The sequence below is a fragment of the Carcharodon carcharias genome, chromosome 3, assembly GCF_017639515.1.
Source record: "Carcharodon carcharias isolate sCarCar2 chromosome 3, sCarCar2.pri, whole genome shotgun sequence".
Taxonomy (NCBI): domain Eukaryota; kingdom Metazoa; phylum Chordata; class Chondrichthyes; order Lamniformes; family Lamnidae; genus Carcharodon; species Carcharodon carcharias.
Window position 1 is genome coordinate 129,058,361 of NC_054469.1, and position 23,333 is coordinate 129,081,693.

At 44.5% G+C, this 23,333-nt stretch overlaps 1 protein-coding gene across 1 annotated transcript in view; it reads left to right on the top strand.

Annotated features, from left to right (window-relative positions):
• Nucleotides 1-5,454: 5,454 nt before the first annotated feature.
• LOC121276040 (aryl hydrocarbon receptor-like) overlaps nucleotides 5,455-23,333 on the top strand; it is a 229,658-nt gene continuing 211,779 nt past the window's right edge. Inside the window, exon 1 of the mRNA XM_041183986.1 lies at nucleotides 5,455-5,933. Coding sequence (XP_041039920.1) covers nucleotides 5,878-5,933 — 56 coding nt within the window. The 5' untranslated portion in view covers nucleotides 5,455-5,877. The remainder of the gene's footprint in view (nucleotides 5,934-23,333) is intronic.

Sequence of the window (23,333 nt, forward strand, 5' to 3'; positions counted from 1 at the left end):
TCTCCAAATATTGAATGATGGAGGAGCCCAGTGCAGCAATACAAGTGATAAGGTTGAAGCATTCACAACAAGCTTGAGCCAGAAGTTCCGAGTGCATGATCCATCTTGGCCTCCTCCAGAGGAGGACCCCAGCATCACGGTTACCAGTCTTCAGCCAATTCAATTCACTCCACGTGATATCAAGAAATGGCTGAAGGCACTGGATATTGCAAAGACTATGGGCCCTGACAATATTCCCGTAATAGTACTGAAGACTTGTGCTCCAGAGCTTGCCATGCCCCTAGCCGAGCTGTTCCAGCACAGCTACAACATTGGCATCTACCTGGCTATGTGGAAAATTTCCCACGTGTGTCCTGTACACAAAAAGCAGGAGAAATCCAACATAGCCAATTACCGCCCCATCAGTCTACTGTCAATCATCAGTAAAGTAATTGAAGGGGTCATCAAAAGTGCTATCAAGCGGCACTCGCTTAGCAATAACCTCCTCACTCATGCCCCGTTCGGGTTCCGCCATGGCCATTCAGCTCCTGACCTCATTACAGCCTTGGTTCAAACATGGACAAAAGAGCTGAACTGAGGTGAGGTGAGAGTGACTGCCCTTGACATCGAGGCAGCATTTGACCGAGTGTGGCATCAAGGAGCCCGAGCAAAACTGGAGTCAATGGGAATCAGGGGGAAAACTCTCCGCTGGTTGGAGTCATATCTAGCACAAAGGAAGATGGTTGTGGTTGTTGGAGGTCAGTCATCTCAGCTCCAGGACCTCATTGCAGGAGTTCCTCAGGGTAATGTCCTAGGCCCAACTATCTTCAGCTGCTTCGTCAATGACCTTCCTTCCATCATAAGGTCAGAAGTGGGGATGTTCAATGATGATTGCACAACATTCAGCACCATTTGCAACTCCTCAGATACTGAAGCAGTCCACATCCAAATGCAGCGAGACTTGGACAATATCCAAGCTTGGGCTGACAAGTGGCAAGTAACATTTACGCCACACAAGTTTCAGGCAATGATCACCTCCAGTAAGAGAGATTCCAACCATCGCCCCTTGATGTTCAATGGCATTACCATCACTGAATCTCCCGCTGTCAACATCCTGGGGGTTACCATTGACCAGAAACTGAACTGGACTAGTCATATAAATACTGTGGCTACAAGAGCAGATCAGAGGCTAGGAAGTGTGCAACAAGTAACTCACCTCCTGACTCCCCAAAGCCTGTCCACCATCTACAAGGCACAAGTCAGGAATGTGATGGAATACTCCCCAGTTGCCTGGATGTGTGCAGCTCCCACAACACTGAAGAAGCTGGACACCATCTAGGACAAGGCAGCCCACTTGATTGGCACCACATCCACAAACATTCACCACCGAAGCACAGTAGCAGCAGTGTGTACCATCTACAAGATGCACTGCAGGAATTCACCAAGGTTCTTAGACAGCAACTTCCAAACCCACGACCACTACCACCTGGAAGGACAAGGGAAGCAGATAGATTGAACACTACCACCTGGAAGTTCCTCTCCAAGTCACTCACCATCCTGACTTGGGAATATTTCACTGTTCCTTCACTGTCACTAGGTCAAAATCCTGGAACTCCCTTCCTAACAGCACTGTGGGTGTACCTAAACCACATGGACTGCAGTAGTTCAAGAAGGCAGCTCACCACCACCTTCTCAAGGGCAACTAGGGTTGGGCAATAAATGCTAAAGCCCACATCCCGTGAATGAATTAAAAAACAAACAACCTTCTTGTTATAATACAAAGTGAAAGTATTTGGGTGACACTGCAGCTTATCAATGTATGATGCAATGGAGATGATGTCAGGGTCAAAAGACAAGTTACCTTGTGTCAGCAGTTATCTTAAAACTGGCTCACTGTGGGGTACCACTCTTGTCTCTGACTCAGTGCATTGTAGGATCAAGACCCATTCTAGAGACATTCCAATCAGGCACGTTAGTGCAGTACTGAGGAAGTACTATGCTGTCAGAGTTGCCATCATTTGAGTGTTATGTTAAACCTTTGCCTTGTTTCCCATCACAAATGATTACAATGGACCTCATGGCACCATTTGAAAAAGACCATGGAGATTTTTTCTGGCCCATATTTATTTCTCAGCTAAGAAAAAATTACCTGGCAATTTATCTCAATCTGCCACCTTACGTGCAAATTGGTTGCTCTGTTTCCTGACAATTACAACAGTAACCAAATTAGCCATAAAATCCTTTGGAAGGTTCAGAGGTTGAGAAAGGTGAAAAGTCTGTTATTTGGTAGGGAGAGAGTAGTGGTGGTGTGCTTAATGCTGTGCTAGTTGAGCTTGAAACAGTGGCGCCTGGAAGATCTTTATCCTTTTCTGCTCTCTCATGCTAATTGAGATCTAGAAGCAGAGGAGGATGAGGGGTTAGAATGTACATGAACAGAATTCTCATATAACTTGAAGTAGCAGTAACATGAGTGGTTTATTACCAGAACAGTTTGTATTTACTTAGTACCTTTAGAATAGAAAACATCCCAAGGCATTCACAAGGCATAATGAAAAATGAGCCAACAAAGAGAGAGAGATCACAAAATAGGTGAGCAAAAGTTTGATTGTACAGCTGGGTTTTAGGGAGGGTCTTAAAAGTGAGGGAAGTGGAGAATGGGATCTATGCAATGGAAGGTATGGCCACAAATGGTGATGCAGAGGAGAGTTTGATGAGAGGAGGGATGGATTGTATGGCTGAAGCGAGTTGCAGAGACAGGGAAAGGTGATTCTGTGGAGAGATTTAAACATAATATTGACATTTTCAATCTGAATTATTGGGGTCCATTTGTAATTAGTCAGAGTCCACAAGAGACCATAGACATCTCTGTCTGTTTCAGAGAGAGGCAAGCTGTGGGGCACCACTCTGCATCAAGTATGGCTGGCCAGGAACTTCTCCTGCTCTTACTGCCTGCCATGAGTGTATTGGAAGGATTAGCAGATTGATTACCAACCTGTCTCAACTGTGTTAATGACACTCCTACAGTGGTCAACAAGTCCTGGAGTGAGACTTTCCTGGAACTTCTAGTGCAGAGGCTGGGGTGCTACCTACTGAGTCACAAGGCCTCCTGAAGTACTGGGGTACCAGGAGCCAATGTAGGGCATGGTTAATAGGTAAGGGAGACATGGCACAGCATAGGACACAAACAGGATAGTTTTGGATGAGCTGGAGATTATGGAAGGTGGAAGAGGGGATTAAAGTAATTGAATCTGAAACTAACAGAGGTATTTATGTCTGGAGGACCATAACTCAGAGGACAAAGTGTCACACAGGAATATTACACTGAATTAGGCCTTGTGGGATGGTGTGTAATGTATCAACATGGATTGAAGACTGGTTAACAGACAGGAAACAGAGAATAGAATAAAGGGATCATTTTGGGTTGGCAGAAGTGAGATACTGCAAGGATCAGAACTTGGGCTTCAGCTATTCACATTCTTCGTTGTGTTTATAAAGTCCTTGTGCAACTTTAAACTTTAATAACTTTGAATGTACACATGATAAACTGTAAATGGCATGTGGGCACATAATTCATAAAGTTTTAACACAATCTTTAAATTTCTAGGCTCCAACATAACTGCCATCTTCAGCGATGCATCATTCAAGCCAATTTTCCAACAGTTTATCTTTTCTTCTAATGTCAGTATTTTCAATCAGTTTCAGCATCAGTAACAACATTAAGTACATTAACACTAAATGAACTTTACAAATTGTTTTTGTGTGCTATTTACAGTTTTGCTTCTATTAAGGACTTTATAAATACTCTGAATATCAATAATTTTGATGAGGGGGCAGTGTAATGTATCCAAATTGCCTGATGATACAAAGTTATGTGGGGAAAGTAAGCCCGAAGAGGATTTAGGCCTTTGAGCTGGCAAGAACAAGGCAGATGAGATACGATATGGAGAAATGTGAAGTTACTTACTTTGGTAGGAAAATTGGATGAACAGAATGTTTTGAAATAGTGAGAAACTGGGAGATGTTAGCATTTAGTTGGACCTTTCGACACTAATCATAGAAAGCAAGCAATTACAAAGAGATTGGAGTTTAAGAGTAAAGAACTGTTATTACTGCAGTTCTAGAGGGTTTTGGTGAGGCCACACCTGGAGTAATGTGCACAGCTTTGATCTCCATACCTAAGGAAGGCTATACTTGCTTTCAAGGAAGTGCAACAAAGGTCCACAAGACTGATTCCTAGGTGATATCCCCTCCTAAATAGCTTAAAAGGACAAAAGGTGATTGCATTGAAACATATAACATTCTTAAAAGGCTTGATGGGGTAAATGCTGGGAAGATGTTTTCCCTAGCTGGAGAGTCTAGATCGAGGGGCCACAGTCTCATGATAAGGGATCAGCCATTTAGGACTGAGATGAGGGGAAATTTCTTAATACAAAGTGTTGTGAACCTTCCGAATATTCTACTGTACAGATTTTTGGATGTTCAGTTGTTGAGCACATTTAAATCAGGGATTGACAAATTTTTAGGTACTAAGGGAATTAATGAATATGGGAATAGTGCTTGAAGGTGGATCAGGGGTAAATCAGCCATCTTATTGGATGGCTGAGCAGACTCAAAAGGCTCAATGACTTATTCCTGCTCCAAGTTCCTATATAAAAATATTTAACTTTGGGTGCAATATTTGATTTCCTTGTCAATGTTCTGGCCAATATTTATCCCTCAATCAATATTAAAAAAATCTGATTATTATCACATTGCCGTTTGCGGGAGCTTGCTGTGCACAAGCGTGGCTGTCACCTTCACTACGCTATGACAATGACCGCACTTCAAAAGTACCTCGTTGGCTATCAAACACTTTGGAGTGTTCTGAGGTGGTGAAAAGGCGCTATATAAATGCTAGTCCTTGTTTACTTGGGGCGGTTAAACTATAAAGCATTGGTTCCATCTATCTGTATAACATTATTACAGCTTCTGAAATCCTGTAAATTCAATGTGATTTTTGCGGTCATCTCTCTGTTTGACAATCAGTATTTAATATTTATGCAGTCTTCCCGGGCTCTTGGTGCTCACAGATACAAGGGGCGCAGGAGGCGGCCGCTCTCACATTAGGAGGAAGCCTGGAGTCCCCGAAATTGAGAGCCGGCTGTGGGCCAAGAGAAGCGGCAGGGCCGACAGGAAGAGCCGTGAAGCTGCTGACGCTGTGGACCAGGCCACGTTGGGCCTGACTGATCCGAGCCAGGCCGGGCGTCCACAGTCTTCACTCCCTGCGGATAGAGCGGCGCTCGGCAGCGGCAGCGGCAGCGGGGTGGGGGTCGGGGGGGGCAGCACCACCACCACCACCACAGAGCCCAGACCCCGGGGGGGGGGGGGGGGGGGCAGCGCCGCACCCACAGAGGCCGGGGGGGGGGGGGGCAGCGCCGCACCCACAGAGGCCCGGGGGGGGATCCACTATAGTTCGGGGCGGAGCCGAATGCCGTCTACCCGTTTAAAGCAGTTGAATATATTTGCAGCAACTGAAGGCACCGAGGCGGACACCAAGGGCGGCGAGTGTTGCTGTAGCGTCTCGACCTAAAGTTGCCATCCTTTTCTTTTAGTCCCGGGACCCCTCCCCGGCTGCTGCTGCTGCTGATCGGCTGCCTGGCTCTGCTGCTCCATCGAGCGGCCGCAGTGTCTTGTGCAATACCACTCCCCCGCCTCCCGGTTCTGTCTAATAAGGAAGAAGAAGTTTGTGCGGAGAGCGAAGCTGAGCACAAGAGGTCCGCACGTCTTACATGTTGTTCCTTATTGGATTAACTTGTGTTCTCGCCGTAAATTGGGACGCTTTCAGCCGCTGAATTCTCTTCCAAAACGTTTACTGATTAAAAAGACCGAGGGGACAAGCTTGCTTCGCCTTTGCTGAGGATGAACAGCGGCAGTATTTACGCCAGCCGTAAGAGGCGAAAGCCAGTTCAGAAAAGGTAAGATTGGAGGTTGAAGTGGACTGTGACTCTGCAACATTGCCCTTCCCGAGTGCCGCAGCCAGTTTGTTGCTGTCGGAGACTCGAAGCGGTTTAGTTACTAAGTGGTTTTGTGATATGGGCAAAATTGTCTGATGTTGATCCGCCTGTCAGTCTCAAAAATTGTCTCGAAGCTTCTCTTTCTGCTTTGCTCTCAGTACCGTGAGCTGCTTTATTCTGGCGATTTATAAATGTGCCGTATTTCTGATTTCTGAAGATCCTGTGTTCTCCCCCTTTAAAACTCAATGGTATTGATGAGAAGTAACAACATTTTAGTCCTCAAGTTATATCGCGATTGTACACAATGTGACAATTTGTTAAATTTAGTACCGGCTGAACAGTCACTGGATAGTTTGGAATTTTTCCTGATGATCTTACTGTCCCGGTAGCTAGAACTGTTGTAAACATGGTTAAATTCTTCAGAAAACAAGCCCTTGAAATATTAGTTATAGAATCTAATAAACAAAGCCCACCATTCGTTCTAAAACGAAAATTCTGTAAAAATCCACATGGATAGCAGGTGAACAGAACACTCTTGCCATGTATTCTTGAAACCTAATCCGAAACCGTGCCCAAAATAATAACCTATAGTAGCTGCAGTACAGTTGCAGCACTATAAGTTAATTTTAGTTTCCCCCCCAAAAGAAAAATATAAACCCTGATTGTTTGTAAATGTTAGTGTGGCATTCAGAAATAGCATTTATCAGTGGTATATATGTAACTCGAGTAGTGTGCAGTGCACTTCAAAACAAATATTTACAGTTTAAAAAAAATACTACATTTATAGAGTATTCAACTAGCTAGAACATTTGTATTTTGTTTGTCTTTTTTCCCTCACCCTCCATACAAATACAATTGGATTGTAAAAGTACTGTATTGCAAAGAAAATGAGTGAAAATATTACTTCTTGCTGTGACCTATTGCAAAGTTAGATACTTCTTTATTGGAGGAGGTTCTGGGGTTGGTGGTGTAAGGGCGGGGGTGGGGGGGCGGTGTGGGAGTCGGAGGAGGTCGATGTTGTTATGTCATCTTCCTGCAAGAAAAGGTTGTAATATTTGGAGATGATGTCATCAACATTGCCTTCCCCTTTGCACTGTGCGGAGGAGGGGAAGCTTTATAGTGACATCACTGGAGCCACTCTGCAACATGTGCAACAACATGTCCCTTGTTTGAGATATAAATTTACACCCATCATTTACTTATTTACCTGAAGTGCTGTATAAAAGGAGATAGAATTCCACCCAAGCTGGTTGTTATGCTTGTTATTAAATGGTTCTACATATAGTTTACAGAGTATTTTCCAGTTCTATGATAATTATGTATTTCAGCAGAGCTATTTCTCTTAACGTGATGAGAAAGGAGTGATTCAGTTTTCATAATGTAACTCCCAAGTGTATGTTTTGGTTAGAGACTTCTAAAACAGAATCATGTTTTTGTCAATTCTGAGCCGCTGAATGTGGATCTCCACTTGTGTCAATGTACCTACATTGCTAAGACTGGCTGTAGTGAGAGATTGTACAAAGGGGGCACCTTGGGTAAAGGCAGTTTATGTGACGCAGACTGTGTCTCTGTTAAGTTATGGAACTGGCATCACTTTGTTAGTTTAGCCTAAACCATTATAGTTTCTGTATTGTAACCATCTTCTGTTGGCTGCTGAGTTAACCTGAGGTTGCATAATCTTTGTTGTTTGGTTTTTAAAACAAAATCTAGGCCATGATGCATAGTCGCCTGCTAAGTCATTCTCATTTTGAAATTGGCTCCCAACATCTACTTGACAAAAAGGGGAAAGGGAAGGAATATATATCTTGATAGCTTTACACCTCAAGAAAATTATAGGGGGCATTTATTTTTAAAGTTTGACTTCAGTGCAATTAAAAAAAAATACAACGGAAATCTGATGAACAGAGCTTTGTATGTGTTTTTTTTTCCTTTTTAAATATTGAGTTGATTGTAGCTTTTTAAAATCCACCTTCTTGACTGTGCTTTTGATCACCCTTCCAAATACCTAATTCTCTGATTCAGCATCTAATTTGGCTAATTATGTCTGTAAAGCACCTTGGGACGTTTTTCTACATTAAAGACACAATATAAATGTAAGTTATTGTTCTTAGATTTTATGTAACTCTGTTTCTCAGTGTAGTTTCCTCAATCAGGACATTACAAGTCCATATGCTTTATATCTACTAAGCCAGTCCAGTTTAATTTATTGGAAAAGTGCCACCTATGGTAAAGGGCAGAAGTTGGCAGCTGTACTGAGAAACCATTATAAGGCTCTCAGTTCAACATATGAATCTACTATTGTTGCTAATAATGATGTTGGAAACAATCCAGTGTGCAACAATGCAAGTTTTTAAAAAAGTTTTTTTAGAAGTGACTATCGAAAGTCCTAGCATATGTGCATACATTTTTCATCTGTTGAGTGTGGAAGTGTATAAAATTAAATCCATAGATGTATCTTTCATGTGGTATTTTAACGAGATTGGCAGAGAAGGATGGCTGGAGATGATAATGCAGAGATTACTTCATCCCCAGTTTTGTATGCTTTTCCTTTGTTCTGCAAAATGTAAGATATTCTAGATTCAGGTGCTATGATTTATTTCAAGCCAACAAATGTTATTTATTTTATTAGCTCAAGTGGAGCCAGAAAATTGAAACTAGCTTAGTGACAACATTTAAAATTATGATTCATTTTATATTCACCATTAACAACTGTACTATTTTGCTGAAGTTTAAATGTAACCTGAAAATTTCTGGAACAGTACTTTGGAGGAAACATGAGAGATGGAGTATCCAGCTGCATTAAGTGCTTTTGATGAAGAAGGGAAGTACTGGTAGTATGGTCTCACTTTGGCAGTCAGTTTTTATTGCCCAGATATTAGATAGCATAGAATCTGACTCGAAACATCAAGATGGGGAGTTTCGTTTGGAGATTTTTGTTCTTCTCATTGCTGAAGGGGACATAGTGATTAGATTGCCATTCAGGATTACATAGGATATACAGCACAGAAAAAGGCCATTCAGCCCAACCAGTGCATTCCGATTTCACTCATGTCTCCTCTCATCTTTCCTTCTCATAACTGGACTGGAGGTAGGGATGATGAAAAAGTCTATTTTTAAAATATCTTTTCTGCTCACAAGCATATAACTTTGCAGAACTTGGCATCTAACAGATGCACTCTTATGAATTCCACTTAGCAGGAGAGTACATCTGCTTTTGCTAAATATTGGTTAGGTGCTTTTCTAAAGGACAACAACTCCAGGAAGATAGGACTCTATAATGCAGATGTTTTTGAGTGGAGGCAAAACACTTTGTACAAAAACAAACTGTAGCGCCTTAAGTGTAGAAAACCATTCCAAAATAGAAAACAAAAGAAATGAATGTTAAAATGATGGGAGAGGCTGCTAAAGAAGTATCTTAAAGATGGAAATGGAGAAATGGAGAGACTGTAGGATTTAGGGAGGGAATTTTGGAAAATATGGCTGAGCAGCTGTATGCTATTAGCAATGGTGGGATGAAGGAAAGGGTTGGTGGATACAAAAATACCAAGGCCAGAGGACTGATTTGTGGAAGGGAACATGAGAGTGAAGGAGATGTGGAAGGGAACATGAGAGTGAAGGAGATGTGGAATGGAACATGAGAGTGAAGGAGATGTGGAAGGGAATATGAGAGTGAAGGGGGTGTGGAAGGAAACATGAGAGTGTGAAGGATGTAGGCAAAACAGGGCAGACCAAGAGGATGTTAAATTGATGCAAAATTTACATGCAATGCATAGTTCAGTGGTGTGCAGACTAGAACTGGTTATGCCCAATTGTGCTTGGTCAGGTTGAAGGTTATTGAGATTGAATGATGGGAGGTCGATTGACAAGATGAATATGATGAAGTTGAGCCCAGAAGTGATAGATGGTGGACAAGGGTTTCAGAAAGGGTAAGAGAGTTTAGAGGTGGGAGTAAATGGTTACAGTGTAGAATAGGATGTGGAGTTTGATGCTCAGCCATGGTTTGAACAGTTTACCAATATTTTTCATTGCCATATTCAGCCTAAGCAAGTGGCTAGGAGGTGATGGAGAGGTTAGAAAATGAACTGTCTCCATGACCAAAAATGATGTCTGTGATCTTCTTGATGTTCAGTTGAAGGAAATTTTGACTTAATGTCAGACAAGACAGTCTGACAGCACAGCCCTTATGCTTGATGGTTCCATTTGCATTTGTCCCAACACAGCCATTTTATGGCCCATGGCTTATCTTCATCATCTATATGCTATATTTGAATGACATCATCCACAGGGTCAGCTTACATGGAATTTTCGTTTTAGATCGAATGGAAGCTGACCCTGTGGATGATGTCACTCAAATTTAGCATACGGATGATGAAGATAAGCCATGGGTATACCCTTGGGGAGCCTGGAGTTGACGGTAGTAAAGGGGGAATGAAAACTGTCTGGGCCATACAATGGCTGTGTTGGGACAAATGCAAATAGAACCACTAAGCATAGTCCCATGGAGCTGGAAAATGAACAAAGAGGTGATGGAATGTTTAAGCGTCATGGGAAGGTTGAGGAGCACAAGAAAAAAAATGTTTTGTACCTTTGGCCAGTTATTCAAATTAAAAGATGGCACTATTTTGAAAAAGAACAGAGAAATTTTCTACACTGTCCTGGCCATTACATATTCCTTAACCAATACCCCATGACAGATTATCTGGTAATTCTCACAGTACTGTATGTGAAACCAAGTTGGCTTCTGCTTTTCCTACACCAAAGGTGACTGCGCTTCAAACGTATTTTATTGGTTGCAAAACAGTTTAGCACATTCTGAAATAAATGATGCTATATAAATGCCAGTTATTCTTTTCTCTTTCTGAATGCATTAAACACAGATGTTTTGAAAGAGATGGACATGGATCCAGGAGGTGATGATTCAGGACACTTTGGAGAGGAAAAGAAGGCTAGGGCGAGGATGAATGAGTCAAGTGTAGGGTTACGATGAGAGGTTGAAGACAGCCACTTTGAAAAAAGAAGGGATGTTGCTTAGCCTGGGGAGCCATTAACAATATCAATAATAGCGTGCATATAAATGAAGCAGTTAACATGCTAAAACACCCCATGACACTTCACAGAAGCATTATCGGGCAAAATCTGACTTCAAGCCATATAAGAAGATATTTGGACAGATGACCAAAACAGTTGGAGAGGTAGGTTTTAAAAATTGTCTCAAAGGAGGTAGCGAGGTGTTGAAGTTTGGGGAGGGAATTCCAGAGTTTGTGGCCTAGGCAGCTGAAGGCATGGCTGCATATGGTCAGGCAAGTGAAGTTGGGGATTTACACAGGGCTAGAATTGGGGGAATGCAGAATTCCTGGTGAGTTGTAGAGCCTGGTGAAGAAGATTACAGATGTATGGAGGTATTGAACACCTGCTGAGCAGGTGGTTCAGCGAACACAGGGTTAAAGGAAGAATGGATTTGGCGTAAGATAGGAAATGGGCAAGGAATTTGAGTTTATCAATAAGAAGGTCATGAGTCGTGAAAGCTTTGATGAGAGAACAAATGTTCCAGAATCTGAAGCAGAACAGCAGTGATTGTTATGCCACTGGTAGGGCTGACAAGCGAGAGGAGTAGGAAAGAAGTGTAGGGAGGTTAAGCTCTGAGAGTGCGAAGAGTTAATGATTGTTGGAAACTGAGGGTTAAAACAATTGGGGCTGTTGCAATAGGCATGCAAGAGAGGAGCACAGTGAGGCTATGGGTTTGTTCAGGAGACACTTAGCTGGCTTGGAGGCTGGAGAGAAGGTAAGTTAAGAGTAGTATCAAATGGGGAAAGGGTTCTGGTTGGGGACATAGTGCAATACAAGACTGAAGTGAGATCAGTTATTGCTGGAGAAGATGAAGCGAGGAGAGAGTAGATCAGGAGCAGTTGGGCAAAACAGATGGAAACCTTGGTTCGGGAGGGCTAGCCAATATTTGCAAATGAGTAGGCACATAACTGGGATCAATGGCAGCAAGATAAGTGTAGCAAGCAAGATTTTCAGGATAAGGACAGGTAAGAGTGGACTAGTTATTATTGTAATGAAATTGCTGTATTCTTAGATGGATATTTCAGAACTGCGTATTGTGCTTTAAAATGATCAGTCATGTATTTTGTGAGAGCAGAGATTTCTTTAGAATCCTGTCTTGCGTGTTATAATGAAATTCATCTTCACTGATGTGCTATTGATAACTCCCAATAATGTCTGGGAAGTGACTGAACTCTTTGGAAGGCTCTAGGTTCCAAGAAGTTTTATATTCCTTTGGTTGGATATTATTTTTTTAGTAACAATTTTAGCCTTTTAACTTTTTTAAACAAATATAATCCTACTGAGATCTGGAGCCATCTATGTAAGTTTGTACATTTGTAAAAAGTACAAGAAACAAAATAGCTTTAAATAATTTTAAAAATTCTACTCTGTATGATTTTTAAATTTATTTTTATTTCATACTTTTGATGTTTCTGCATCACCACCTTCCTATCTCTTCTTCAAAAAGGATCCAAATTAGTTGCAATCAATTCCCAATTATTTATTTCTGATAGCAAAAGATGGATTTCCAGTGAGAAAACTGCACATTCAACTTTGAATTGGTCATTTCACTTGAGTGACAAAGTTGAATTTTTAACGTTCCAGTCTCTTGTGATGCCATGTACAAGGATGTGAGATAATTCTGTGATACACTGAAAAGAGTTTGTGACTGCCTAAAAACTAATGCACAAGTACAAAAATAAATCAAAAAGGCTAATAGAATTTTAGCCTTTATCTCAATGGGATTGTATTACAAAGTAAGGAAGTTATGCTTCAGTTGTATACAGTGCTGGTCAGATTTTATCTGGATTGCTTTTTCCAGTTTACAGCATCACAACCCATGATACCGGTATTGGTCTTGGAGGGCGTACAGCACAGATTAATCAGAATGGCACCAGAGTTTCAAGGGGTAAATTGAGGGCAGGTTGCGTAAACTTGCTTTCTATTTCCTTGGGTTTAGAAAGTTGAAGGGTAATCTAATCAAAGTGTTTAAAATGATAGACAATATAGTAACTGCGGAGAAACTGTTTCCCCTGCTGGGGAAATCCAGAAAAAAGGGAGAAAATCTTTATTACAACTAGACTGACGCTAAGATTAATAGATTTTTGTTAGGTAAGAGCATCAAGGGACATTGAACAAAGTTGGGTAAATGTAATTGAGGCCTACCCCAGTCCCTATGCTCTCAAGGCTAAGAGGCTATGTGGTCAATCAGATGAATATCCCTAAGCACAACTAACATGTAGCTTTTCGCAGTTCAGATCACTATTTTCCAATTTTCAGTGCTATTTCTAAATCATTCCTTCCCAAGAGGCCTTCATGTTTGCTAACCATCCATACTAGCAAAGGTCATCAGGAGCTTCTGAAGAGTTAATGGTTTTTGAGGTCTCCATACAATTAACCACTCAATGGTTCGTTTTTGCTTTTATTCAAATGATGTTATCGTGAGAAATTTATTTGAGGGATTTTCTCTGTGACGTGATGTTCTTTGAGAGTTATGGCAGTGCTGTAGCACTGAGAATATTTGTACCCATCAGCATCCTAACCTTGCAGATATGGTAGAGCATGGGCTAGAGACAGATTAAAATTCCCTTTGCATTTCTCAGAGTGTACTTTAAGATGGTCTTAATACTCATTTTAAGGAAGATGATATTTATGTTTCTACTTTAGAAGACAAATTTGGGGTCTGTTTTTAGAAGTGACTGCTTGATTAGTGCCAGATTTGTTTCAGAAGTGACTGCTCGATTAGTGCCAAATTATGAGCAGTTATAAACTGTACCCATTAAAACCATGATGGAGACTGCTCAAACTTTTGTTGGAATGAAAAAAGACTTGCATTTATATAGCATCTTTCATGTCCACCAGATGTTCTAAAGCACTTTACAGCCAATGAAATACTTTATGAAGTGTCATGTTGACCAGGATGCTGAAATCCACCCCAAAGGTACATGTGATCCTATTTGTTTGGGTAGAATTAAATCGCATGTAATAGAGGTTAAATCATGGCCCATTTATGCATTTAATGTGGTCCATATGTTCATATGGCAAATATTTAAATTTGAATGGGGAGAAGAAAGGTCCATTGGCTTCATCAACGTAAGTATAAATGGTGAATAATGAGGCTTGATAAATTTACTGTGTTAACATTGTTACCAGATGAGTTCAGATGAAGGAGGCCCTTCAGCCCAATTGATTTCATTTTCCAGAATACTGACCCACAAGTAGTTAAGCGAGGTGTTGAAAGCTAAATAAACGAAACCACATAACAGTCCCATTAATAATTGTTGGTAAGTTATGACTATGCATTTTTAAAAATAAATTTCCCTTTTCTGTTACTGCTTGAAATAAGAAATGTTGCTGTATTGCGATGTCCAGATTGCTGGATACTCCTGTTGCTTCAAGGGTTGAGTTGTTTTGTAAGGAGATCAATTGTTCACCATCTAGGTTGGTGTCGTCTTATATGTGATGTTAGATCAATTCTTGATTTGCAAATCCGATTGCAAATATTACATGAAGTCACTGTTGTAAGGATGGGTGCAGACACTGGTTTTGTGGTGAGCTTGCTTGTCCTATAGAGATCTGGCTCTGTGTTCTCCTCTGATGTTGAGGTTGTTTGGTCACAGAGGCTCCTCCATTTGGATCTCTGCAGGGCTGTTTTTTTTTCCCCATATAGTGAGGTCTAACTTCAGGGGCTCTGACATGGGCTTTCAGAATGTCTTTGTGTTTCAGTTGGGCATTCTGTGGTGTGGGTTCCATGCTTGGCTGGCTGTAGAATACCTCCTGAAATGCGGGAATCCCAAAGCGATCCATCCGGCTGACCCAGGGAAGTTGAGCATGATGAGCATATTCTCTACCAGCTATGTGACACCTTACAAGAACTTTGGTGTTGGGGATTTTTGCCTGGTCCCTTGATGTTGAAGATAGATAGCAAACAGCGTGGTAGAGTGCATTTATGTGATGCCAATAGATTGTTCCTGTCGCACAGTCATAGAGAAGTGATGTGAGAACCACTGCCTGGTCGACTTTAATCTTTGCTTGAGGCAAACTCCATGCTCCCTCCAAAGCCTATGGATGAGCCTGCCAAGTGTTGAGCTTGCTTTTGCCAGGCAATGGATGATTTCACCATCCAAAGTGACATTGGTGGAGAGGATACACCCAAGATAGCAGAATTTCTGAATTGAGTTGGGAGTTGTATTGTTGATTGTGACTATGGGGCCTTGGATTCTGTGGCCAAGAGCAGATTAGTATAAAATCTCTATCACTTTCTCACTTAATGTAAGAACAAATAAAAATAGAAAATGCTGGAAAAGCTTAGCAGGTCTGGCAGCAGCAGTGGAGAGAGAAACACAGTTAACATTTCGAGCCCCTGTCTCTCTGCTATCTCTCTCACTCTCTCCCTCCTATATCTCTCTCTCCCTCCCTCCGATCTCTCTCCCCCCATCTCTCTCTCTCTCCCTCCTATCTCTCTCTCTCACCCTCCTATATCCTCTCACCCTCCTATATCTCTCTCTCCCTCCTATCTCTCTCCCTCTCCCTCCCATCTCTCTCCCTCTCCCTCCCATCTCTCTCTCTCCCATCTCTCTCTCTCTCCCTCCCCATCTATCTCTCTCTATCTCCTCTCTATCTCCTCTCTATCTCTCTCTCTCTCTCTATCTCTCTCTCTCTCTCTATCTCGTCTCTCTCTCTCTCTATCTCGTCTCTCTCTCTCTCTATCTCCACTCTCTCTCTCTATATCTCTCTCTCTCCTCCCTCACTCTCTATCTCCTCACTCTCTATCTCCTCACTCTCTATCTCCTCACTCTCTATCTCCTCACTCTCTATCTCCTCACTCTCTATCTCCTCACTCTCTATCTCCTCACTCTCTATCTCCTCACTCTCTAACTCCCCCCTCTCTATCACTCTCTCCCTCTATCTCTCTATCTCCTCTCTCTCTCTCTATCTCCGCTCTCTCTCTATCTCCGCTCTCTCTCTATCTCTCTCTATCTCCGCTGTCTCTCTATCTCCTCTCTCTCTCTCTATCTGCTCTCCCTATCTCTTCTCTCTGTCTATCTTCTCTCTCTCTCTCTATCTCTATCTCTATCTCTATCTCTCTCTCTCTATCTCTCTCTCTCTATCTCTCTCTCTCTATCTCTCTCTCTCTATCTCCTCTCTCTCTATCTCCTCTCTCTCTATCTCCTCTCTCTCTCTATCTCCTCTCTCTCTCTATCTCCTCTCTCTCTCTATCTCCACTCTCTCTCTATATCTCTCTCTCTCCTCCCTCACTCTCTATCTCCTCACTCTCTATCTCCTCACTCTCTATCTCCTCACTCTCTATCTCCTCACTCTCTATCTCCTCACTCTCTATCTCCTCACTCTCTATCTCTCTCTCCCTCTATCTCTCTATCTCCACTCTCTCTCTATATCTCTCTCTCTCCTCCCTCACTCTCTATCTCCTCACTCTCTATCTCCTCACTCTCTATCTCCTCACTCTCTATCTCCTCACTCTCTATCTCCTCACTCTCTATCTCCTCACTCTCTATCTCCTCACTCTCTATCTCCTCACTCTCTATCTCCTCACTCTCTATCTCTCTCTCCCTCTATCTCTCTATCTCCTCTCTCTCTCTCTCTCTATCTCCGCTCTCTCTCTATCTCCGCTCTCTCTCTATCTCCGCTCTCTCTATCTCCGCTCTCTCTATCTCCGCTCTCTCTATCTCCGCTCTCTCTCTATCTCCGCTCTCTCTCTATCTCCGCTCTCTCTCTATCTCCGCTCTCTCTCTATCTCCGCTCTCTCTCTATCTCCGCTCTCTCTCTATCTCCGCTCTCTCTCTATCTCCGCTCTCTCTCTATCTCCGCTCTCTCTCTATCTCCGCTCTCTCTCTATCTCCGCTCTCTCTCTATCTCCGCTCTCTCTCTATCTCCGCTCTCTCTCCGCTGTCTCTCTATCTCCTCTCTCTCTCTCTCTCTATCTCCTCTCCCTCTCTATCTCTTCTCTCTATTTCCTCTCTCTCTCTCTATCTCTATCTCTCTCTCTCCTCTCTCTCTATCTCCTCTCTATCTCCTCTCTATCTCCTCTCTATCTCCTCTCTATCTCCTCTCTATCTCTCTCTCTATCTCTCTCTCTATCTCTCTCTCTACCTCTCTCTCTATCTCCTCTATCTCTCTCTCTCTCTCCTCTCTCTCTATCTCCTCTCTCTCTCTCTCTATCTCCTCTCTCTCTCTCTCTATCTCCTCTCTCTCTATCTCCTCTATCGCTCTCTCTCTCTCCTCTCTCTCTATCTCCTCTCTCTCTCTCTCTATCTCCTCTCTCTCTCTCTCTATCTCCTCTCTCTCTCTCTCTATCTCCTCTCTCTATCTCCTCTCTCTCTCTATCTCCTCTCTCTCTCTATCTCCTCTCTCTCTCTATCTCCTCTCTCTCTAACTCCTCTCTCTCTATCTCCTCTCTCTCTCTCTCTATCTCCTCTCTCTCTCTCTCTATCTCCTCTCTCTATCTCCTCTCCCTCTCTATCTCCTCTCTCTCTAACTCCTCTCTCTATCTCCACTCTCTCTCTCTCTATCTATCTCCTCTCTCTCTATCTCCTCTCTCTCTATCTCCTCTCTCTCTATCTCCTCTCTCTCTATCTCCTCTCTCTCTGTCTCCTCTCTCTCTGTCTCCTCTCTCTCTCTGTCTCCTCTCTCTCTCTATCTCCTCTCTCTATCTCCACTCTCTCTCTCTCTATCTATCTCCTCTCTCTCTATCTCCTCTCTCTCTATCTCCTCTCTCTCTGTCTCCTCTCTCTCTGTCTCCTCTCTCTCTGTCTCCTCTCTCTCTGTCTCCTCTCTCTCTGTCTCCTCTCTATCTCTCTCTATCTCCTCTCTCCCTAATTCCTCTCTAACTCCGCATTCTCTCTATCTCCTCTCTCTATTTCCTCTCTATCTCCTCTCTCTCTCTCTATCTCCACTCTCTCTCTCTATCTCCACTCTCTCTCTATCTCCACTCTCTCTCTCTATCTCTCTCCTCCCTCACTCTCTATCTCCTCCCTCTCAATCTCCTCCCTCTCTCTCTATCTCCTCCCTCTATCTCCTCTCTCTATCTCCGCTCTCTCTCTATCTCCGCTCTCTCTCCGCTGTCTCTCTATCTCCTCTCTCTCTCTCTCTGTCTCCTCTCCCTCTCTATCTCTTCTCTCTGTCTATCTCCTCTCTCTCTCTCTATCTCTATCTCTCTCTCTCCTCCCTCTCTATCTATCTCCTCTGTCTCTATCTCCCCCCTCTCTCTCTCTCTATCTCCTCTCTCCTCTCTCTCTCTCTCTATCTACTCTCTCCTCTCTCTCTCTCTCTATCTCCTCTCTCTCTCTCTATCTCCTCTCTCTCTCTCTATCTCCTCTCTCTCTCTCTATCTCCTCTCTCTCTCTCTATCTCCTCTCTCTCTCTCTATCTCCTCTCTCTCTCTATCTCCTCTCTCTCTCTCTCTATCTCCGCTCTCTCTCTCTATCTCCGCTCTCTCTCTATCTCCGCTCTCTCTCTATCTCCGCTCTCTCTCTATCTCCGCTCTCTCTCTATCTCCGCTCTCTCTCTATCTCCGCTCTCTCTCTATCTCCGCTCTCTCTCTATCTCCGCTCTCTCTCTATCTCCGCTCTCTCTCTATCTCCGCTCTCTCTCTATCTCCGCTCTCTCTCTATCTCCGCTCTCTCTCTATCTCCGCTCTCTCTCTATCTCCGCTCTCTCTCTATCTCCGCTCTCTCTCTATCTCCGCTCTCTCTCTATCTCCGCTCTCTCTCTATCTCCGCTCTCTCTCTATCTCCGCTCTCTCTCTATCTCCGCTCTCTCTCTATCTCCGCTCTCTCTCTATCTCCGCTCTCTCTCTATCTCCGCTCTCTCTCTATCTCTCTATCTCCTCTCTCTCTCTCTCTCTCTCCACTCTCTCTCTCTATCTCCTCTCTCTCTCTGTCTATCTCCTCTGTCCATCTCCTCTCTCTCTCTCTATCTCCCCCCTCTCTCCCCCCCTTTCATGACAGCATGGTGGCTAGTGTGATGCAGAATGGTACCTCACTAGATACCTTTCCTCTCACCAATGGCATCAAGCAATGCTGCGTTTTGTGCTTTCAAAGATCTCAACATAGGACTACACATTCAGTTCAGGACAGACCTCTTCAATCTACAAAGGGTCAAGGTTCACACAAAAATAAAAAAAAACGCTACTCAGTGAACACTTGTAGGCTGATAACTGTGTTCAAATCGACCACACTCAGAGGGCCACATCTGCTTGCCAACCAGTTTGCCCAAACCTCAGACCACTTTGGCCTTATAAAAGCAAAATACTGAGGATGCTGAGAATCTGAAACAAAAACAGAAAATGCTGGAAATGCTCAGCAGGTCTGTGAGAGAGAGAGAGAAAGAGAGAGGACATAGGGGGAGATAGAGAGAGAGAAGGGAGATAGAGAGAGAGAAGGGAGATAGAGAGAGAGAAGGGAGATAGAGAGAGAGAAGGGAGATAGAGAGAGAGAAGGGAGATAGAGAGGAGATAGAAGGAGAGGAGATAGGATAGAGAGAGGGGAGATAGAGAGGGAGAGGGGAGATAGAGAGAGAGAGAGGGGAGATAGAGAGAGAGAGGGGAGATAGAGAGGGAGAGAGAGGGGAGATAGAGAGAGAGAGGGGAGATAGAGAGGGAGAGAGAGGGGAGATAGAGAGGGAGAGAGAGGGGAGATAGAGAGGGAGAGAGAGGGGAGATAGAGAGGGGAGATAGAGAGGGAGAGAGAGGGGAGATAGAGAGGGAGAGAGAGGGGAGATAGAGAGGGAGAGAGAGGGGAGATAGAGAGGGAGAGAGAGGGGAGATAGAGAGGGAGAGAGAGGGGAGATAGAGAGGGAGAGAGAGGGGAGATAGAGAGGGAGAGAGAGGGGAGATAGAGAGGGAGAGAGAGGGGAGATAGAGAGGGAGAGAGAGGGGAGATAGAGAGGGAGAGAGAGGGGAGATAGAGAGGGAGAGAGAGGGGAGATAGAGAGGGGAGATAGAGAGGGAGAGAGAGGGGAGATAGAGAGGGAGAGAGAGGGGAGATAGAGAGGGAGAGAGAGGGGAGATAGAGAGGGAGAGAGAGAGGGAGAGAGAGGGGAGATAGAGAGGGAGAGAGAGGGGAGATAGAGATAGAGATAGAAAGAAGATAGAGAGAGAGAGGGGATAGAGATAGAGATAGAAAGAAGATAGAGAGAGAGAGAGGGGAGATAGAGAGAGAGAGAGGGGAGATAGAGAGAGAGAGAGGGGAGATAGAGAGAGAGGGGAGATAGAGAGAGAGAGGGGAGATAGAGAGAGAGAGAGGGGAGATAGAGAGAGAGAGAGAGGGGAGATAGAGAGAGAGAGGGGGGAGATAGAGAGAGAGGGGAGATAGAGAGAGAGAGAGGGGAGATAGAGAGAGAGGGGAGATAGAGAGAGAGAGAGGGGAGATAGAGAGAGAGAGAGGGGAGATAGAGAGGGAGAGAGAGAGGGAGAGAGAGGGGAGATAGAGAGGGAGAGAGAGGGGAGATAGAGAGGGAGAGAGAGGGGAGATAGAGAGGGAGAGAGAGGGGAGATAGAGAGGGAGAGAGAGGGAGAGAGAGAAAGAGGAGATAGAGAGAGAGAGGAGATAGAGATAGAGATAGAAAGAAGATAGAGAGAGAGAGGGGAGATAGAGAGAGAAGGGAGATAGAGAGAGAGAGGAGATAGAGAGAGAGAGAGAGAGGATAGAGAAAGAGAGATAGAGAGAGAGAGGAGATAGAGATAGAGAGAGAGGAGATAGAGAGGGAGAGGAGGGGAGATAGAGAGAGAGGGGGAGATAGAGAGAGACGGGGAGATAGAGAGAAGGGGAGATAGAGAGAGAGGGGAGATGAGAGAGAGGGGAGATAGAGAGTGAGAGAGGGGGAGAGAGAGAGAGAGGGGGAGATAGAGATAGAGAGAGAGGGGAGATAGAGGAGAGAGAGAGGGGAGATAGAGAAGGGGAGATAGAGAGAGAGAGGGAGGGAAGATAGAGAGAGAGCGGGAAGATAGAGAGAGAGCGGGAAGATAGAGAGAGAGCGGGAAGATAGAGAGAGAGCGGGAAGATAGAGAGAGAGAGACTGGGGAAGAGAGAGAGAGAGAGAGAGAGATAGAGAGAGAGAGAAAGAGGAGATAGAGAGAGAGAGAAAGAGGAGATAGAGAGAGAGAGAGAGGGAGGAGATAGAGAGAGGGAGGAGATAGAGAGAGAGAGGGAGGAGATAGAGAGAGAGAGGGAGGAGATAGAGAGAGAGGGAGGAGATAGAGAGAGAGAGGTGAGATAGAGAGAGAGAGAGGGGAGATAGAGAGAGAGAGAGGGGAGATAGAGAGAGAGGGGAGATAGAGAGAGAGAGAGGGGAGATAGAGAGAGAGAGAGGGAAGATAGAGAGAGAGAGGGGAGATAGAGAGAGAGAGGGGAGATAGAGAGAGAGAGTGGGGAGATAGAGAGAGAGAGAGGGAAGATAGAGAGAGAGAGGGGAGATAGAGAGAGAGAGGGGAGATAGAGAGAGAGAGGGGAGATAGAGAGAGAGAGAGGGGAGATAGAGAGAGAGAGAGGGGAGATAGAGAGAGAGAGAGGGGAGATAGAGAGAGAGAGAGGGGAGATAGAGAGAGAGAGAGGGGAGATAGAGAGAGAGAGAGGGGAGATAGAGAGAGAGAGAGGGGAGATAGAGAGAGAGAGAGGGGAGATAGAGAGAGAGAGAGGGGAGAGAGAGAGGGGAGATAGAGAGAGAGAGAGGGGAGATAGAGAGAGAGAGAGGGGAGATAGAGAGAGAGAGAGGGGAGATAGAGAGAGAGAGAGGGGAGATAGAGAGAGAGAGGGGAGATAGAGAGAGAGAGAGGGGAGATAGAGAGAGAGAGAGGGAAGATAGAGAGAGAGAGGGGAGATAGAGAGAGAGAGAGGGGAGATAGAGAGAGAGAGAGGGGAGATAGAGAGAGAGAGGGGAGATAGAGAGAGAGAGAGGGGAGATAGAGAGAGAGAGAGGGGAGATAGAGAGAGAGAGAGGGGAGATAGAGAGAGAGAGAGGGGAGATAGAGAGAGAGGGGAGATAGAGAGAGAGGGGAGATAGAGAGAGAGAGGAGAGAGAGAGAGAGAGAGGAGATAGAGAGAGAGAGAGGGGAGATAGAGAGAGAGAGGGGAGATAGAGAGAGAGAGAGGGGAGATAGAGAGAGAGAGAGGGGAGATAGAGAGAGAGAGAGGGGAGATAGAGAGAGAGAGAGGGGAGATAGAGAGAGAGAGAGGGAGATAGAGAGAGAGAGAGGGGAGATAGAGAGAGAGAGAGGGGAGATAGAGAGGAGAGAGGGGAGATAGAGAGAGAGAGAGGGGAGATAGAGAGAGAGAGAGGGGAGATAGAGAGAGAGAGAGGGGAGATAGAGAGAGAGAGAGGGGAGATAGAGAGAGAGAGAGGGGAGATAGAGAGAGAGAGAGGGGAGATAGAGAGAGAGAGAGGGGAGATAGAGAGAGAGAGAGGTGAGATAGAGAGAGAGAGAGGGGAGATAGAGAGAGAGAGAGGGGAGATAGAGAGAGAGAGAGGGAGAGGGAGAGAGAGGGAGAGGGAGAGGGAGGAAATAGAGAGGGAGGAGATAGAGAGGAGATAGAGAGGGAGGAGATAGAGAGGAGATAGAGATAGAAAGGATAGAGAGAGAGAAGGGAGATAGAGAGAGAGAGAAGGGAGATAGAGAGAGAGAGAAGGGAGATAGAGAGAGAGAGAAGGGAGATAGAGAGAGAGAGAAGGGAGATAGAGAGAGAGAGAAGGGAGATAGAGAGAGAGAGAAGGGAGATAGAGAGAGAGAGAGGAGATAGAGAGAGAGAGAGAGAGAGAGAGGAGATAGAGAGAGAGAGAGAGGAGATAGAGAGAGGGAGAGGAGATAGAGAGAGGGAGAGGAGATAGAGAGAGGGAGAAGGGACTGGTAGATGAGAGAGAGAGAGGAGATAGAGAGAGAGAGGGAGGAGATAGAGAGAGAGGAGATAGAGAGAGGGAGAGGAGATAGAGAGGGAGGAGATAGAGAGAGAGGGAGGAGATAGAGAGAGAGGGAGGAGATAGAGAGAGGGAGAGGAGATAGAGAGAGAGGGAGGAGATAGAGAGAGGGAGAGGAGATAGAGAGAGAGGGGGAGGAGATAGAGAGAGAGAGGGAGATAGAGAGAGGGAGGAGACAGAGAGAGAGAGAGAGGGAGGAGATAGAGAGAGAGAGAGAGAGGAGATAGAGAGAGGGAGGAGATAGAGAGAGGGGGAGGAGATAGAGAGGGGGAGGAGATAGAGAGGGAGAGGAGATAGAGAGGGAGAGGAGATAGAGATAGAAAGAAGATAGAGAGAGGGAGAGGAGATAGAGAGAGAGGGAGGAGTAGAGAGAGGGAGAGGAGATAG